The following is a 17856-nucleotide window of genomic DNA, read 5'->3' as shown; positions in this document are numbered from 1 at the left end:
TGATGGTCCTTCCTCCAGCACGTCTTCCTCTGTTCCCCATTACCTGAGACATTCCCTGAGCACGTCATCTGTTGGGGCCTTATCTTGGATGTACTTGTGGATCTTGGATGTTTCATCCTGGATAGTGGCTCTCACACTCACTAGTCCACGGCCGCCTTCCTTACGGCTAGTGTACAGTCTCAGGGTGCTGGATTTGGGATGGAACCCTCCATGCATGGTGAGGAGCTTTCGCGTCTTAACGTCTGTGGTCTGTATCTCTTCCTTTGGCCTCCTTATTATTCCCGCAGGGTATCTGATCACTGGCAGGGCGTAGCTGTTTATTGCCTGGGCCTTGTTCTTACCATTGAGCTGACTTCTTAGGACTTGCCTTACTCGTTGAAGGTATTTGGCCGTTGCTGTCTTCCTTGTTGCCTCTTCAAGGTTGCCATTTGCCTGTGGTATTCCAAGGTACTTGTAACCATCCTCAATGTCTGCTATTGTTCCTTCTGGGAGTGAGACCCCTTCTGTGTGGACTACCTTCCCTCTCTTTGACACCATTCGACTGCACTTCTCAAGCCCGAATGACATCCCAATGTCAGAGCTGTAGATCCTGGTGGTGTGGATCAGTGTGTCGATGTCCCACTCGCTCTTAGCGTATAGCTTGATGTCATCCATGTAGAGGAGGTGACTGATGGTGGCCCCGTTCCTGAGTCGGTATCCATAGCCAGTCTTGTTGATTATTTGGCTGAGGGGGTTCAGACCTATGCAGAACAGCAGTGGGGACAGAGCATCTCCTTGGTATATGCCACATTTGATGGATACTTGTGCAAGTGGCTTGCCATTGGCCTCAAGGGTGGTTTTCCACAGCCTCATCGAGTTTGCAATGAAGTCTCTTAGAGTCCTGTTGATGTTGTGTATCTCTAAGCATTCTGTGATCCATGTGTGCAGCATTGAGTCATATGCTTTCTTGTAATCAATCCAGGCAGTGCACAGGTTGGTGTGTCGGGCTCTGCAGTCTTGGGTGACTGTTCTGTCAACCAGGAGTTGGTGTTTGGCTCCTCTGGTTCCTCTGCCAATGCCCTTCTGTGCTTTGCTCATGTATTGATCCATGTGTCCACTTATCTTAGCGCGATGATGCCTGACATGAGCTTCCATGTTGTGGAGAGACAGGTTATTGGCCGATAGTTGGATGGGACTGTACCCCTTATGCGGGATCCTTCAGGATCAGGATTGTGCGCCCTTCGGTAAGCCATTCAGGGTGCGTCCCATCTCTTAGCAGCTGGTTCATTTGTGCTGCTAGGCGCTCATGGAGCGCAGTGAGCTTGTTTAGCCAGTAGGTGTGGATCCTGTCAGGGCCTGGTGCTGTCCAGTTCTTCATACCTGAGACTCTTTCTTGGATGTCTGCCGCTGTGATGGTGACTGGATTCTGTTCAGGGAGGTTGCTGTGGTCCTTTCTCAGAGCCGCCAGCCACTGTGCATCGCTGTTGTGTGATGCCTCTCTCTCCCATATACTTTTCCAGTACTGCTCCGTTTCCAGCCTTGGTGGGTCTGCTCTGCTGTTATTACCCTGCCATTGAGTGTACACTTTCGCAGGTTGAGTTGCGAACAGCCGGTTTATTCTTCTGGCTTCATTATCTCTCGTGTACCTCTCTAGGCGGCTGGCCAAGGCTTGGAGCCTTTGCTTGGCAGTTTCGAGTGCTTCAGGTATGGGCATCTGGTTGTACTTCTTGGGTACTTGCTTTCTCATTGCACCTCTCTCAGCCTCTGTCAGTTGGCTTACTTCTCTCCGGGCCTCCTTGATTTTTGCCTCCAACCTTCATTTCCATGGTGGGTACTGTCTCTCATGGCTCCCATGGTTGCTCTTGTAGCCAAGCATCTCTAGGATCACTGCTGCTGAGGCATATATCAGCTCATTGGTTTCAGTGATGGTTGTGGTAGGGATTGCTCTCAATGCTGCATTCACATCTTCTAGGAGACTTTCTGATGGTACTTCACTTAGCCGTTGTAGTTGGCGTCGGGGTTGCCTATTCATCCTCGCCATGATCTTATCTTTCAGGTCAGTCGCTGCCTCGTTCAGCGTGATTTCTCTTGGGGCTTCGTACCCAATCTCTGGTTGGGGAGCTGCTGGTTGCTCCCCTCTGACCTGTATTCCTGGCTCCCCCTTGCCGTAGCATTTGTGTTGTACCTCGTCAATCTCAAGTTGTGATAGCAGTTGCCGCTTGTGGATGTTGGAACACTGAGCTACTAGTTGCTTCGCCGTAAGCCTTGATTGTGGGTTTCGAAGTAACCATTCATCCCACATCCTTCGCATGTAACCCCTCTGACTAGGGTTACTGGAGTAGTAGCATTCCAACAGAGCCTTATTATCGCATCTCGCCCATTTCCGTCTTGTTCCAGTAGCCCATTTGTCGTCTCGATGCCCTGGTTCCCCAACACCTGACGCAGACCTTGTTTGGCCGGGCGACGTCTGAGCCGGCATGTCATATATTCCATTGTCACTCATCATCATGAGGTAGGCAGCAGCGTGAAGGGTCTTGCCTAAGGACCCACACTGGATGATGGGTCATTGCTCCCCCATGTGAAAGTCCTGTGACTTACCAATTGAGCTATATATGTATACATATATATGTATATATGTATATATGTATATGTATATATGTATATATGTATACGTATATGTATATATGTGTGTGTGTGTATATGTATATGTATATATATATTTGTATATATATATATATATATATATATATGTATATGTATATATATATATGTATATATATGTGTGTGTATATATATATATATGACTAACTAATTTCTCTGAGTGGTCATCTTATTGTGTAGCATCGTTTCTCCACCTACGTATGGCTGCTGCTGGGATATCCTCTTCTGGTGGTCATCCACTCCCTGGCCTGCTTCTTCTCCTGGATCCTGGTCTTCACCATCCCTGTTTCCAAGATGAACGCACGGACCTTGGGCGTCATTCTTCTCTTGGCTCCTGAGGATGTCTCGGTCTCCACCTGCTCACAGAGGAAGGCAAGGGAGAGATTTAATATTAATCATCCGCAGCACATAAACCTGAAGAGATTATTCAGTGTCGCTTTTATGCTCATCCACCAGTTTCTTTATTTTTTACTTGACCCTTAGCATCAAGGCTATGAGACCAGAGCGCTGCTGTGCTGCTACCACGCTGTAAACTGGTACTACTACAAGTACACTGTTGATGGGATCAATGTGTTCGCTGTCAGTATCCTTTGCTAGTAAATGTGGTGTGTGTGTGTCATTGTGTCATATGAATCATCTTTGACCCCCATCTCAGACCTCCTCCCTCTAGTAATAGTTGCCATGGTAATCGGATATGTTGACAGAGAAAACCACTACGCCAGCTCTGAGGTCAAGTTCGCCATAGCAATCAGCTCCATCATACCTCTGTCTTATTATATTGGTATGGGCATTGCCAGGTGAGCTGTTTTCATTACCTTAAAACACACCAGTAAAGTGACTTTAGGTGAAATAAAAGAAATTGAATTTGACGTTGCCTTTTACATCTAGTGTACCAAAAATGTTAAAAGTGTTAAAGATTTTCTTACAATGTGCTTCTGATGTTAATTGTCGATCATTTTTGGAACTTGCAGTATCTCAGCCCAGTGTAACTTTGCTGTGGGTGCAGTGGTGAACGCCACCTTCGGCTCCATCACGGAGTTGACCTTTTACATCACAGCCCTGCTCAGAGGTCACCAGGCCGCCAACCCGTGTCTGCAGGAGGTCGTTAAAGCAGCACTGACTGGCACGCTGCTCGGATGCATCCTCTTCATCCCTGTGAGCCAACCTGCATTTACATCACATTTTACAGCTTTTAACATAGGTGAATAACATTCAAACATTTAAAATTAGAGGCATTTTTAATTTGTAAACCGAGAGCGTGCCAAGATAGTCAGTTGACTTCATTATCACACTATCATTTCAACCTGTGCACTCAATGAGGAATTAAATTTAATCAGTGAATCAGTTACATCACAATGGAGATAAAAGTCATGTTCAGAAACACTAATACAGCATGTGCAGTATGAATGAGGTTCCTTGCTTTGTCTTTTTCTCAGGGCATCTGCATGATAATCGGAGGACTGAGACACAGCGAGCAAACATTCAACAGTCGCTCTACAGGAGTAAGCGCTGCGTTGCTTTTCATCTCTGTAGGAGGCAAGTAAACCAGTACATATGTGCTGTTTGCCATCACCCAGCTATACATTTTTGGAAGTGTCAGACACAGGTGGTGGTAACAACAAAAGAAGTTTAGTACAGAACTTTTTATGAAATCGAAATAGGAAACAATTTTCTGTTTTCTAGCAGTATTTTTAGATGTTATCCACCTCATGAAACTGGCTCCTAACTTACTCACAAACTCATTCGTTCACATTTAGTTAGCTGCAGTTTCTCCACTAGGAGAAGCTGTTCGGTCATTCTCAGACATGTCATACATTGCCAGCAGGAAACTAGCAGCAGTTCAGACGTCTAGTTGCAAACAAAAAAAGTTGCTTAAAATTTCGATACTTGCGGCATCTGAAGGCAACGAATGTTACAACTACATTTGTTTTCTTTTTTCAGCTGCTTTTTTTCATTATTTTTGTGTGTGTTTTTGAAGTTTTACATTTTACACTTGCACCACCTGTTAGCTAATATAAATTAGTCACACTAATCTCCAGTGGATATTACCTAATCATATAAAAAACAGTTCAACAAGTGGCTGTAAAACACCAAATGTAAGCTGTTGAAAAGTTTGTAAATTATTTTAAAAGTTATTTCCATTCCTAAATACTGTGTCCATGACCCAGCTTAACATGAATCTTTTTTTAAGACACTTGTCCATCAGAGAAGTAACTGTCTGGAGAAATATAAAGTCACGTGATCAGAGATATTCTACCAATAAAAAAGAGATGTGTAATGATTTCAGTAATCCCCAAGTTCATAAGTTCATAATTCAAATATTCAGCTCCAAAAGTATCTATCTGACATGAAAACGCTTGATGATGCTCGGGTGATGGTGGCAGCAAAAGAACCAGCTGTACAAGTGTTTGTAACAGCCAAAACTGAAATCAAATGCAATATAAAAGTATTACCAAAATGTTATACACTGACTCATCCCCCTGACTGTCAATGGCAGGTGTGTTTGCCCCCACGCTGTTCTCCAAAGCTTATGGAAATCTGGTGTGCGACGCCTGCACCAACTCCACTGGAGGAAACAGCAGCGGGCCGTTTGTCTTCCGCAACTGCCACTACGATCTGGTCAGCATCATTAGCCAAGAGGAAACTCCCAAACCTTTGAGTCTCATCCTGACAAGCACATTGTAACAAACAATATATGACTTACATACACTGTATTATGCATAATGGGTTTTTTAAATTTTATTTTTTCAACAGAACAACGGTACATTGTTCCACGACCATGTTGAGTAAGGAATTATATATTTTTTTTCAATTATCTACTGACTGTAATATAAATAAATTAAAGGACCATACAGGTGATTTTGCATGTTTTAGCCCTTGTACAAGTACAAACACTACCACATCACTACTATTTTTACTATTGTACGTGTGGACTTTCCGGGGAGCTATTTCTGTTACATTCAGTACATTATAATAATCACTTGAAACATACTTGAGATAATGTAATATATTGGAAGCAAACAACATTGTTGCCTTTATTTCTTTATTTCAAAGTTGCACTATTGTCATTGTGTTGTGAGCAGAGGCTCTTCTGAAAACTCTTCTTGTCGGTGCATTTAAGGCTGCTCTGACATCCAAGTGTCAAGAGTTACCTTTACTCTTTCCACAATGTCCATGTTTGCTTGTTATTTGTCTTCTAATTTTCAGCAGCAGACTGAAGTCTCAGAGTTTGGGAGTTGAGTGTTTCAACAAGGAGTTTTCAACACTTTTTTCTTTAAGTCGATTTTCATTCTAGTGAAACAAATGCAAAATAGTATCTGCCTGGATGGAGATAAATCAATCTAAAACTAGTCTAAGCTGTGGAAAGTGGTTGTCAGTGATTTAAGCTATAAAAGATCAGAGGCAAATAATCTAAAACCTGTTAAGTCACCATATAGTCTTTTGAGTTTCTAAAAGTATTCAGTAAGCTGTTATACCTTCTGTATTTTTCTTCCCTGTCATTATTGTGTGTGTTCTTGTCATCAGACCACTAGTGTACACAGTGTGTACCCTCTTGCCAGTTGCCTACATCATTGGCCTGATATACACACTGAAGACGCACTCCCACATTTATGACATTCAAGTTGGAGAAGGACAGGGTATGAGTCTCCCTCTCATGAATCACAGTTAATGGCTAACACAAAACTGTACCTCGCGTTATCACACCACTAATACAGTTAACAGTGAGGGCACAGCTGGCTAATGCTAACATCCCACACCGTAATCTCTTTGTCTGTGCAGTGACTGGCCACCATGGAGCAGTGGTCCACTGGTCACGGTGGAGGTCTCTGGTCATCCTCATCATGGCCACCGTGCTCACATCCGCTTGCGCCGATCTTGTCACCGAGCACATCCAGCCCATACTTAACCAGCCCAACATCTCTCAGGTCGGGACATGCATCTGAGCGTGCTCAGGCAGTTTTAATTTGGTCGTTTCCTCCGGCTGTGCTAACGTTTGTCTCTCTTTCTGCAGTATTTCATTGGGGTGACAGTTCTCGCTATGGTTCCTGAGATCCCAGAGATTGTTAATGGGATCCAGTTTGCACTCCAAAACAACATCAGTCTTAGGTAAATCCTGTGTTCATTAAAAACTTGGAGAATTTAAAAATATCTGTAGCTAAATGATTTGTCTTTTTTCAGCTTGGAGGTGGGAATCTGTATTGCTGTTCAGGTCTGCATGCTACAGATTCCAATTCTGGTCTTATTTAATGCCTTTTATGTAAGACATCCTTTCTTCATTTTGACCATTGATTCATTCATATAAATACCTACGGCTTTCTGTTTTATAGTTTCTGTAATCAAACACCATCTCTGTTTCGGATAGGATGTGGGATTTGTGCTGTTATTCAGTGACCTGCACCTGTGGGCCAGCATCTTCAGTGTGATTCTTGTCAACTACATCTTCATGGACGGAAAGTCTGATTATTTTCAGGGTAAGTTTAGAGTGTTTTACGATTTTTACACTGTAATAGGAGATAGAATATCCTTTATCGGAAAATGTGCATTTAAATGGATGGAAATTAATTTGTCTTCAAATTATTTTCTTTTGAATCGTCCAGAAACCTCTATAACAAGACAGGTACAGGGGGTGTGACGTCATTCTCTGCTCAGGACGCCATTACTCCACTATATCTTTACATAGCAAATAGTTGTTTTCTGCTATATTAATGTTCAAAATCTCATATACAGAACCTTTAACATTTGCTTTACTTTACAGTTTGTCAGCATTGTGTTATAATCGCATTGCAAACAGGGACTGTTTTAAAAACTCCTTGTTGATTCAGTCAAGAACACAATGGCCACTGATATTTGAGAGTCAGCTGCCAAAGTGCAGTACATTCACATGCTATGTGACTATGATGACTGAAGACAAATAATGAGCAAATTAGGATGTTGATGTGGTAGTTTTGGTAATCCAGTATGGTGGTTTGATAGAATGTCATCTTGACATGAGATCTTCACAACTTGTTTACTCCAGTGACATGTCAATCTTATATTCAGTGTTATTTCCCGTCTTGTTTTTTTTCCTCAGGTACAGCTCTGGTGGTAGTCTACCTTATTCTACTGGCTCTGTATTACTTTGCTCCATCTCCAGCAGGCTGCTGACTGTAGGACTGAGACATTTCAGCTCAAGTTACACCTTTTTAAGCCTGGAGGACTTAATTATCATGTATGAATCCTGACATGGGCCTTTTATTTAATATTTTGTTTCTTAAATTATACAAATGACAAAACTGTTAAATCTCAAGTAGGTACTTGTTTTAACAAATCCCACTACTGTAAAATGTACAGTTTGTAAGCTAACATATCTGTGTCCTTAAAACTCATAACTTCTTACGGTCTTTGTAAACTGTGAAAGAAAAGCTGTATTTTTACAATACAAATGGATATTATAATGTAAACTATCTGCACTAATGCTATTTTGTTTAAGGTACTGTTGTAATATTTTGTATACATCTTAACTTGATTCGTCTTGAGTTAATGACAGTAGTGACATTATTTTAAATACAATGCCGGCACCCTGTAGTTGGAAAAAGTGCCATGACTGGCTGTGCTTAGCAAGAACAATAACGATATCTGTCAATACAACATTCTGAAAAACTGGCGGCCTGTGTTTTTATTGTTTGTACAGACAGGAATTACAAAACAATGTACATTACAGCCATAGTTGCCTTTGAGGAGACATTCACCTTTTCTCCCAAGAGTTTATGTAAAGTGACATGCACACCATACTGACATGCAAAAGAGATCATTTAACATTTCATTACCAAAAATGATGCAAATTTAAACATCTCAAAAGCAAGGCAGTATATTTACAAAGTCTGAGCACATACTGAAGCAGACTGTTGCTTCACAATAAGATATAAATAAAGGCTATCATAACATGTCAAACATAAAGTAACTGAAGTGGAATTTTGAATGTAAAAATGGGCATCATGATACAATAAATTGTAGATGAGTTAGTTTCGTATAGTACCAACACAGTTACAGTGAACGTGTGAAAAAAAAACTAGATACTCAAATTCAAGAGGTTGACAAAACAGGTGGAAAAAAAGAGGCAAATATGTGATTCAATACAAGCAGCTGGGAATATCACTGCAGTATTTAAGCTTTACAGTCCATAGTAACCGCAAAAGATTTGTTTTTGTCAAAGCCATCTCAGCGTACCGAAATCTGTTTTCACAAAAATGACTGAGCCTGTTGACATTTTGGCGATGATGAAGGTGATGGTTTGCGGAGCTCTACAGACCGAGTCTGATCACAGTATTTAACATCCTGAGTACGCCTTACATACTCTACCTTGTTACTAGTTAAAAAAAAGTCCCATGCCACTTAATTTTCAAAGTACCACAACAATACTTTCTCTAGAAAAACAAGACCAAAAATTTAAAAAGTATTAATAATACAGCCTATGTTACAGTATAAAAAGGTTAAAATGGAGTTTAGGCAAAAGGTGGGGAAAAGTAGCAACACATTCTGCTACAATTCAAGGTTTTGTAATAAAATAGAACAGCAGCACAGTGATGAAAATAAAAAATAAAAAACCTCTGTGGACTGAAGTTAATGAAAAATCTTTAGCTGCAAGCAGTATCTTCTGATTAATCATGAGCAGAAATGTTCAGCAACAATAGGCTCATGTGGAGAGCACCAGATAAATCACATTGGGGAAATAGGACATGTACATAGTTCAGAGAGTAATGAACAAATCTAAAAAAATTGATTTACAGAAATATAAAAACAATGTGTGTGTGGAAATTCAGAAGGCACCGAATGAAGAAATAAAAAAGGCTAGAGAATCACTGTGGAGCTACAGGTGAATAAATTCATTTCTAATTGAATAAGAGGCACAAGAAGAGTCACAGTGATGCCATGTAAGAGGCTTTTGGGTTCTCATCTGATCACAGGCCTAATGTGACCAGTGAGGGAACATTTTTCAATTTGACCAGTAGAGTTATAATCACAACTCAACATCAGTATGCAATCAGAAAGTCCTCAAGGCTAAAACATGATTCCTTAAATAATTGACCTAATTAGACTGTTAAGAGGTATCCCAGTTATAACATGTCCATGATTTATCAGCAGTGTACCTCTTTACAGAGGATCTGACTGATTTCTAACTAACTAAATGGAAATGTAAGTTTACATCAGCACTGTTTTGACAGTAATTATTGATTTAACCTATGTCACAGTGGGCGTAGCAGCAGCTGACTGAACATGTGTCAAAGATGGCAGCGGTGTACAACGCGTTGTCACTTCAGCAATAGTGAAACAAGCTGATCTCAGCCTCTGAATGGAGGCTAAAAGTACACTAGCAGAAGCAACATTCATTTTGCCTTTCAAGAAGTGGTCTTTGGAACATTAAACTATTCCTGCTCATGCTCCACACGTTTCTGTGACAGTGATGTGTTGTAAAAATAAAATAAAATAAAATAAAAAAATGAAGACTGCACTATATCGTGGATCCAAAATGACAAGTACATGGATGTGGATACCAGCATACAGTTATTCTGGTGTCTAAAGGATGCATTCACAACCATCTGACTTTTCTTTGTCCCCTCGAGAACTTTTTTGCCAAGTTATCAGTGATTTTAGAGTCAAGCTGTTGCATCACATACCGCCTACTTCCGTCTCTGTGCTCTGTCTATTTGAGCCGCTGAATTAGTGTGTGTGTCAGCCCCAGGCTGAGCAGCTGAAGGGTGGACAGCTGGGCTACGTGAGGGAAAGTTTTCAGCAGTTTCTCCCAGGTCAGTTCCAGCAGGCTGGGCACCACCAACCACACTTTGTACAAAGAGCCAGTCCTTCTATTCCCGGACATGTTGATGACACCGCCGTGGACGTACATACAGCCAGCCTGAAGGAGAGAAATAGTTGCAGAAATTAGAGCTGGGACAATTAGTCGATTAATCAATTAGTCAAGCAACAGAAAATTGATCATTAGTCATTAAATTAAGTTGTTTGGGGGGGGGGGGTCTCTGGTTAGTCTCTGGTTTCAGATTTACCAATGTGAGGAGCTGCAGCTTTTCTCTGTTTTATATCATTGTAAATTGAATATCTTTAGTTTTTGGGCTGTTGGTCAGACAAAAAACATCTGAAGATGTCACCCTGTGATTGTGGACATTTTTCACAATATACTGACATTTTATAGACTAAAGAATGAATTAGTTAATAGAAAAAAATAAAGCAACAGATTAATTAATTAAGAAAGATAAATAAATGTCTATCTCTTTGTAGATTTCTTTTCTCACCCAGTGCAGAAGAGAAATCTTAATCTGCTGACCAAGTTAGATGTAGACATGTGTAAATGATATTTGACTAACCGGAGTGACTGCAGCGCAGTGAAAGTAGGCTGGTTCTGGCATGATGGCAGGCAACTTGATCCACTGAAAAGTCTGCAGGTTGATCTTCCACAGGTCAGATAGGATCAGCTCTCCATTATAACCCCCACATATAAACACCTCTGGAGGCAGAAACAGAGCGAGACATTGTTAAGAAAACCATTTCAGACAGGCGTGTCCAGATAATGCTGATCATGAAATAACTCCTTACCATCTTTGACCTGCACACAACTGTGACAACGGCGGGCAGCAGGATATCCTGTCATGATAATGACAAATAAAGTAAATTCAATGTGTGGTCTTCAAATCCTTTATTCAGCAAAAAAAATTTAAAAAAGCAAAACATGAATCACAAACCTATTTTTTCATGTGGTTTGGTGACTATTTCCTCCCAGTAATTTGTCTCCAAGTTATATGCGTGAATCTGATGAAGACAAATAATATAAAAAAAAGATCAAATGAAGGAATAACACACTGTTTTTCTGTCAGATTTTGTCTATGTGCTCGCTCCTCTCACCTTATGCAGGGGATATGACGTCCAGGAAGTCCCACCTCCTAAAATGTATATTCTCTGTCCATCATGAGCTAGTTCATGTCTGTACCTGTAAAATCAAGCAGTCATTTTCAGTCTATTTTAATAAATATTCTGGGGATTCACTATAGGTCACACATACTGTAGTTCAAACTATGTCTGCTCTCTGACCTCTCCTCAGGTAGATCTGAGGGTGCATTGTTGGGTTTGAGGTGGATCCACTCTCTGGTGGTCAGGTCCAGCCTGTGCAGGTCGGTGCTGTAAAGGTAGCCTGTTGTCCCTCCAAACACATAGAGGTAGCCATTTATGATGACCATCGCCTGGAAATGGAGAGTGCTGACAGATGTTTGTTGGTGGAATACACATATAGTATTTAAAGAGTTATGAATAAATGGTGACACAGAACAACATTTTAGGACTTCAGCTATATATCTAAACTAACTATACAGAGACAAACAGTGGGTCTGCACCATTACCACGCCGGCGTACACCTGTGGTGCGCCAAGTAAGTAGAGTCTGCACACCATTTAAAACGCATCTCATCCAGCGCATTCGCCAGATGCCCCACTCAATTCAAGCGGCGAAAGCGGCGTATGCGCCTACCTTGACCGCATGGCCCATACAAACATAAACAGGTGAAAGGAGATTGATTAAACCGAGAACTGATGAATGTCATTCAGGCTTGCGTAAGATCATATTGTGAACATTACTGTCCGTGCTGGCAATTATTTGTCAACTAGGAAAGCTACCATGGCTTTTGCCCTGTAGGATGACATTGTTGTTTGTTTTGTCAGCTGACAAGTACGTGGTTGCTGCCGCTGGCTGACAGATTATACTCCATTTAAACAGGCCGTCAGGTGTTAAGCTGTGCACCGGCGCAATGAAATGGAGCGGACCCATTGTTACCTGTCCGTAAATCTTGTTGGGTTTCTTCCCTCTGCAGTTGAGCAGGTTCCATCGTTTGTACTGAACATTGCAAACATGGACGTCATTGCCGTTGTTTTCACCAAATGGAATCCCAGTGCCGCCAAACACAAGCAGGTTGTTGCCGTGTAAAACAGCTGAGAGAGAGAGAGAGAGAGACATGAACACAGTCAGTCTCTACAACAGTTTAATATCTTGCTTGGTAATAAGGTTGGTTCAAATCTACATACTGGACCGTTTCACTCCCTGAAGCTTTGAGTTGCAGCTTCAAAAATACAGTACACGAGATGGGGCACCATAGAGCAATGTTTTGATGACTGGGTCCCCATGCTGTTTGTAGCTTACATTCTACCAGCATGCACATGCAAATGCACGCCACTAGCATCAACAACTGATGGCAATAAACACACACTGTAAAAAGTAGAAATCAGTCAATAAAAGAGGAGTTTGATTGTTTGCATTGTGTCAGACAGCTTGCATAAAAGGCATTAAAAGGTGCCCTGTGGAGTTTTCTTGTCAATAAAGTTTCTTTTTACATTCAGTGTTACTCACCAAAACTCACTGTGTGTATCTTTGAGCTCTAACAAATGTGATGAATGCATTTCCTTCATAAAACATTTACAAAGGCAATTTTTAAAAGTATTTTATATCCAGCATTGTTTACATCCATGTTTACTCATTAGCAGTCTTCCTCTTCACTGCCTTTGTTGGCGCATTGCAGTGTTTCTTGGTGGGATCAGTGGGATAGTGTGAAACCATTGGCAGGAATGTGTATTGCGACACCTGCGTCCTTATGTGCGTGCACGAGAGCAAACAAAACGGGGGACTCACTTATACAAACATCGCTCCATAGTCCTACTAGTGGTCAACAGGGTACCTTTAAATAAGACCAGTAGCTGGTTCGAAATGAGAACAAGTGGGTGTGTGCAGGGGGTGTAATTCTGATAAAATGAAGGACAGCACATCAGTCCTTACCTGACATAGAGGCCAGTTCTGTGGGCATGTAACCCTCTGTGCGGACCTGCTGCCAAGTGGATGTAGCAAAATGAAACCGCCAAAGCTCCCTGAAAAGAGGGTAGTCTTCATTCTCTGACCCGTCTGCCTCCTCAAAGTCTGGGTTGTAGCCTCCAAACACATACAGGTTGGCACTGTCTGCAACACAGCGGTGTCCGCTGCGGGCAGGGGGTACACAGTGTCCTGTGGGAGGAATAAGTTCAAGTCAGACAGACGTTTTGAGCGCTGATGTAAATGAAAAAAAGAAATGGAGATGAAGTAACCAAAGAACATCTTTACGCATAAATATTAGACAACACAATGTGAATCCTCACTAAATATAGGTTTATTTTCTTTACCTACAAATACTGTAAGTGAAAGAGACAGCGATTGGTGAGTTTTACAACATTAAAGTATACTGTATGCATTTCACAGAAGCAGGGTCACTCAGTCAGTTTATCTGACACTGGTCTCCTCCTCCTCTGAGATAAAACATCTGATGGGGAGGTCATGTACTTTCAGCACCTTCTCTCAGGAACCTGTTGGGGATCCGCAGGTTGGGGCAGGAAGGGGAGAAGATGCGCCGAGCCTGAAGCCACCGTGCCCGCTTCTTGGAGCCTGTCAATCACCATACAATGAAATGAAAGGACACAGAGACAGAAATATGTGCATGTCTGCCTGTATTTCAGAAGTAGGACTAATGAACACACTACAGAAATCTGTAAGATTTACCCTTTTGAGGATAAATCTGCCTTGAAGGAAACCATTTTTGAAAGTCTCTGGTTAAAATGTTTATCACCAGAACTAGTAGAAGAGTTGCTCTTGTCACTGGTTTGGAATTAATATTGACTGACATTGATTGTTTTCGTCTCCAATTTCAACCTTTTTATTTTGCGTGTTAATGCTTATGCCAAATGTCATTTCGGTCTGGGCAAACATTTTGTAGGAGCACAAGGCCATTTGACACATCAAACATACAGAATTTAACTTTTACAAACGTACTATGGCATGCAAGTAATGGATGTTTTCTACACTGTATCAGTGAGGTAACGTTAGCAGTTAACGTGTCCTCTGTTGTCAGCAGTGTCCCGTCCATGAAGCTAATGCTTGCCCCCACGCTCTCTTTCTATCAGTCTCTCTAATGTGAATCCCTATTTAAAGAAAATAATAACAATAGCGCTGCAGATGCCTGCATGTTCGTTCAATCAGTAATTTCTGCTGGCTTCCGTAGCAACTTTAGCTAGCTTTGGCCTGTGTGCTGCAGCGGTGCATCACATCGCTAACTCAGACAAATGAGTATCCTGGTGTACACAAACACATAACCAACAATGAGTAACGTTACCTAGACTAACCTTTAGTTCACGTTTTGCTTTGCTGACTGTATCGGGCTGCTTGTTCTTGCAGAGCACTTGGTGTTGTTTACAAACCTGAGTCGCGGATGGAGGGCCTCCACGACAGTTTCTCAAACTTAATGAGCTGACTGAAGGTTCCGTCGTGTTCGGCCGAAGACATCTCGACAGGGTTCACACCCAGACCTGGACAAGAACCCGCTTCAGTTTGACCTAGCGTAGTGGCATGAGACTGCAAGCTCCAGCAATCACGAATCAAAATAAAGAAATAACAGTACCGACCGTCCACACCTGCTGCTGCTGCCTGCAGCGTCACAGCCAGCTGGCCTGAACTGACCAATCAGAGGAGGGGGGCCCTTCATGTCGCATTCAAGAGTCACATGTTTAGATAGTTTAGAAAAACCGCAGTGGCCCTGAATGTTGAAATACAGTATGTACAAATCTATGTAGAGAACAAGTGAAATATAGCAGCACATAAAAAAACTTTACATTCTAACAAATCCGTCACTGACTTACTTATTACTTATTTTTTCGATTAACTGATTGATCATGTGTGTCCGAAAATAGTGAAAATGCCATTCATAATTTCCTAACGCCCAATGTGACATCTTTGAATTGCTTGTTTTGTCCAACTAACAGTCTAAAATCCAAAGATATCAAATTGACAATCTCATAAGACAAAGTGAGGAGCTGGAACCTCTGAATGTTTGGCATTTGTGCTAGAAAAATGTACCTAAACGATTAATTGATTATCATTGATAGATTAATCTTATGTCTACTTTCTGTCAGATAACTGGGCATAACTGCATAGATTTACAAGGTGTGAGGGATATCCTTTAATTAAACAGCGTAACGTAAAGTGAAATACAGGGATGAAAGCTCACTGGCAATGCTAATGCATTGTCACATGAAAAGCCTTGATTTTGTCTCTAAGTTACTGTTGCACCATTGAGTTTAATGCCACAGGACCTTTCTAACTATTATTTGTCTGCTTGCTGACTATAGCCTTACTGTAAATCAAGATATACACTCTTCATCAAAATGTTTGAAGATTTATGGTGACTTATAACCTGACAAAAGAAAGACAGACTTACTTGTTCAGTTGCTTGCAAGATATAAACAAGATTTACTATACAGCTTAGATGATGGACAACTGTTTAGCTACTTGGAAAGAAACAAGTGGGTGGAGTGACTCCTTTTGATCAACTGAGCCAAGAGTCAACCTTTACCCCAGGTCTTCGGGGGCTGCTTTGCTGACATGTCATAATCTGGATTTGAAGCTCAATGGGATAGGCTGAAGGAGCAAAACAAAACAAACAGATCAATCCCATGAGAAGCTGCTGTAAAGAATTGTAATCAGTGACTGTCACAGAGCAGAGAATGATCATGAAAAGATTGGATCAAACACACTCTTGTTTGTCTTTTCAGTGTTGTTTCCCTGCAGCTTAACATTACACTAAAAACACTTTACAGCAGATGTGTTTTTTACTATGTACACGCAGTCATGTTAATGTAAGGCCCTTGCTGCCTGTCAAGACCCTATAGTTGTTACGATAAAATAACTTTTTGTGGCAAACTGGGATTGCACTCCTAACCTGTTTCTGCTGAGATAGCTGCCCACAATGCGCCAATCAATCAACTTGAGATCAACGTGTCGTTTTTAGGGTCCACCATGTTTCCTTCTGACTTGAAACTTCACTTTACCAGGTGGCTAAAATGTTAACCCGAGGTTTCCATAAGTCGTTTGTCAGCTGAGAGAACCTCAGCCTCAGTCGTTCAGTTAATGTAACATTGCCTCTCCAAGTAATTCCTCAGTAGATTGACAGCGATTAGGAAATGAAGCCAGTCTATGAAATGTCACTGACCATAAGAACTTCCTGAACAATGAGGTGTAGCTGTGTTAATGAGAATAAACAGGAGATGAGTTGTCAACCTATTGTTTCTTCCAGTTATCTACTCATCGATTCCTGGAGGGCAACACTTTATACCTTCTCATCCAAAGTGATTTCACTGGGACTGGCAGTTCACGCATGAAGAGATTCAAATAGATAACCAAATTGTTCCTAATGATGTTGGTTAAACCTGCCATGTGAGACAGGCTTAACAGCGTGCTGTTGTATTGTTCTGTATTAACATAGAAACATGGAAGGCCAACAGAAATTATGAATCTCCAGTCGGAGAAAGTGCACTAGCCATCATCATATTCAACAACCTCTGAGAACATGACAATTCAGTTTTGAAAAGTTTTTACCAGAAGCCTTAAGTTGCACACAAAATCAACGTTTTGCACAAATCTGTCCCTGCAGACTGATTACCACCTGAGTTTTGTTTGGTGCTCCCTCAAAAGTTTTGTCCATTATAAACTTCCATGAGACAGGATCTCATCAGACAACATGTACACCTCTAAATCAAACCTTTAGGGACAGAGTCACGCAACAGGTTTTTAGTGTCTTTATATGAACAGGTATGGAGTCAAGTTACATGACTTGAACTACAGTGTGACTCTGCATAGTTTCATTAACAGAGAAATTTGTCATGGCTATGCAGTTTGGTAAGGCGTGAACAATGTGGTGCACAGACGCTAACAATGGTGACACCATTTCAAAGCCACCAGGCAAAAACAGAGATTTACACACTCAGATGAAGATGACTACAGCATGAGTGACATTTGACAAACAGTTGTGACAGACATTTTGTTTTAGTCACATCCATGGCTCTCCTCCTGGCTCCACATGGCTGGATGAGTTATGAGACAAAATGTGCTGATGTGATTTCTAATATGGACATATACAAAACAAAGATTTTGTATACTGTACTATCTTATGACAAGCAAGATGACCTGAGGAGGTCATACTGTGACCACCAAAGACCTATGTGACTTTTTCACACATCTAAAATGTGTTTTCATGTGCCTACATGTTTACATTTACACACATACACTATTGCAGACATAGAAACAGGATTTCAGCTGCTATTGCAGATCTCCTTTCAAACAGCAGTATGCGGGAATGGATTTTGGGTGACCTGAGCTCACTGACTGTAG

At 41.3% G+C, this 17856-nt stretch overlaps 2 protein-coding genes across 4 annotated transcripts in view; one reads left to right on the top strand and one right to left on the bottom strand.

Moving 5' to 3' along the window:
• Positions 1-8283, top strand: part of LOC122875124 (putative cation exchanger C521.04c) — a 15085-nt gene extending 6802 nt beyond the window's left edge. The window contains exons 8-20 of one of the 2 annotated variants that reach the window (XM_044193938.1): positions 2821-3012; positions 3124-3223; positions 3296-3437; positions 3612-3795; positions 4077-4176; positions 5138-5259; positions 5395-5426; positions 6166-6278; positions 6421-6566; positions 6653-6747; positions 6820-6898; positions 7004-7112; positions 7712-8283. In XM_044193938.1, the coding sequence (XP_044049873.1) occupies positions 2821-3012; positions 3124-3223; positions 3296-3437; positions 3612-3795; positions 4077-4176; positions 5138-5259; positions 5395-5426; positions 6166-6278; positions 6421-6566; positions 6653-6747; positions 6820-6898; positions 7004-7112; positions 7712-7785 (1488 nt within the window). In that variant the 3' untranslated portion in view covers positions 7786-8283. Of the gene's footprint in view, positions 1-2820; positions 3013-3123; positions 3224-3295; positions 3438-3611; positions 3842-4076; positions 4177-5137; positions 5260-5394; positions 5427-6165; positions 6279-6420; positions 6567-6652; positions 6748-6819; positions 6899-7003; positions 7113-7711 lie in introns of both variants that reach the window. The other variant, XM_044193939.1, reaches the window with a different exon arrangement.
• LOC122875129 (kelch domain-containing protein 10-like) lies at positions 8271-16010 on the bottom strand. 2 transcript variants are annotated; one of them, XM_044193951.1, is made up of 11 exons: positions 15908-16010; positions 14892-15226; positions 13990-14082; positions 13447-13668; positions 12454-12608; positions 11719-11867; positions 11533-11617; positions 11373-11439; positions 11227-11274; positions 10998-11137; positions 8271-10531 (listed from the first exon to the last, which is right to left on the bottom strand). In XM_044193951.1, the coding sequence occupies exons 2-11, from the start codon at positions 14974-14976 to the stop codon at positions 10322-10324; spliced, it is 1254 nt and encodes a 417-aa protein (XP_044049886.1). In that variant the 5' UTR covers positions 14977-15226; positions 15908-16010; the 3' UTR covers positions 8271-10321. The 2 variants fall into 2 exon arrangements, with proteins under 2 accessions (XP_044049886.1, XP_044049887.1); XM_044193952.1 differs by lacking the exon at positions 15908-16010 and having other exon boundaries at positions 14892-15229.
• Positions 16011-17856: the final 1846 nt, after the last annotated feature.

This window comes from Siniperca chuatsi, linkage group LG4 (genome assembly GCF_020085105.1).
Source record: "Siniperca chuatsi isolate FFG_IHB_CAS linkage group LG4, ASM2008510v1, whole genome shotgun sequence".
NCBI lineage: Eukaryota > Metazoa > Chordata > Actinopteri > Centrarchiformes > Sinipercidae > Siniperca > Siniperca chuatsi.
Note: the sequence above shows the minus strand (reverse complement) of the source record. Positions and strands in the feature narration are given on the sequence as shown.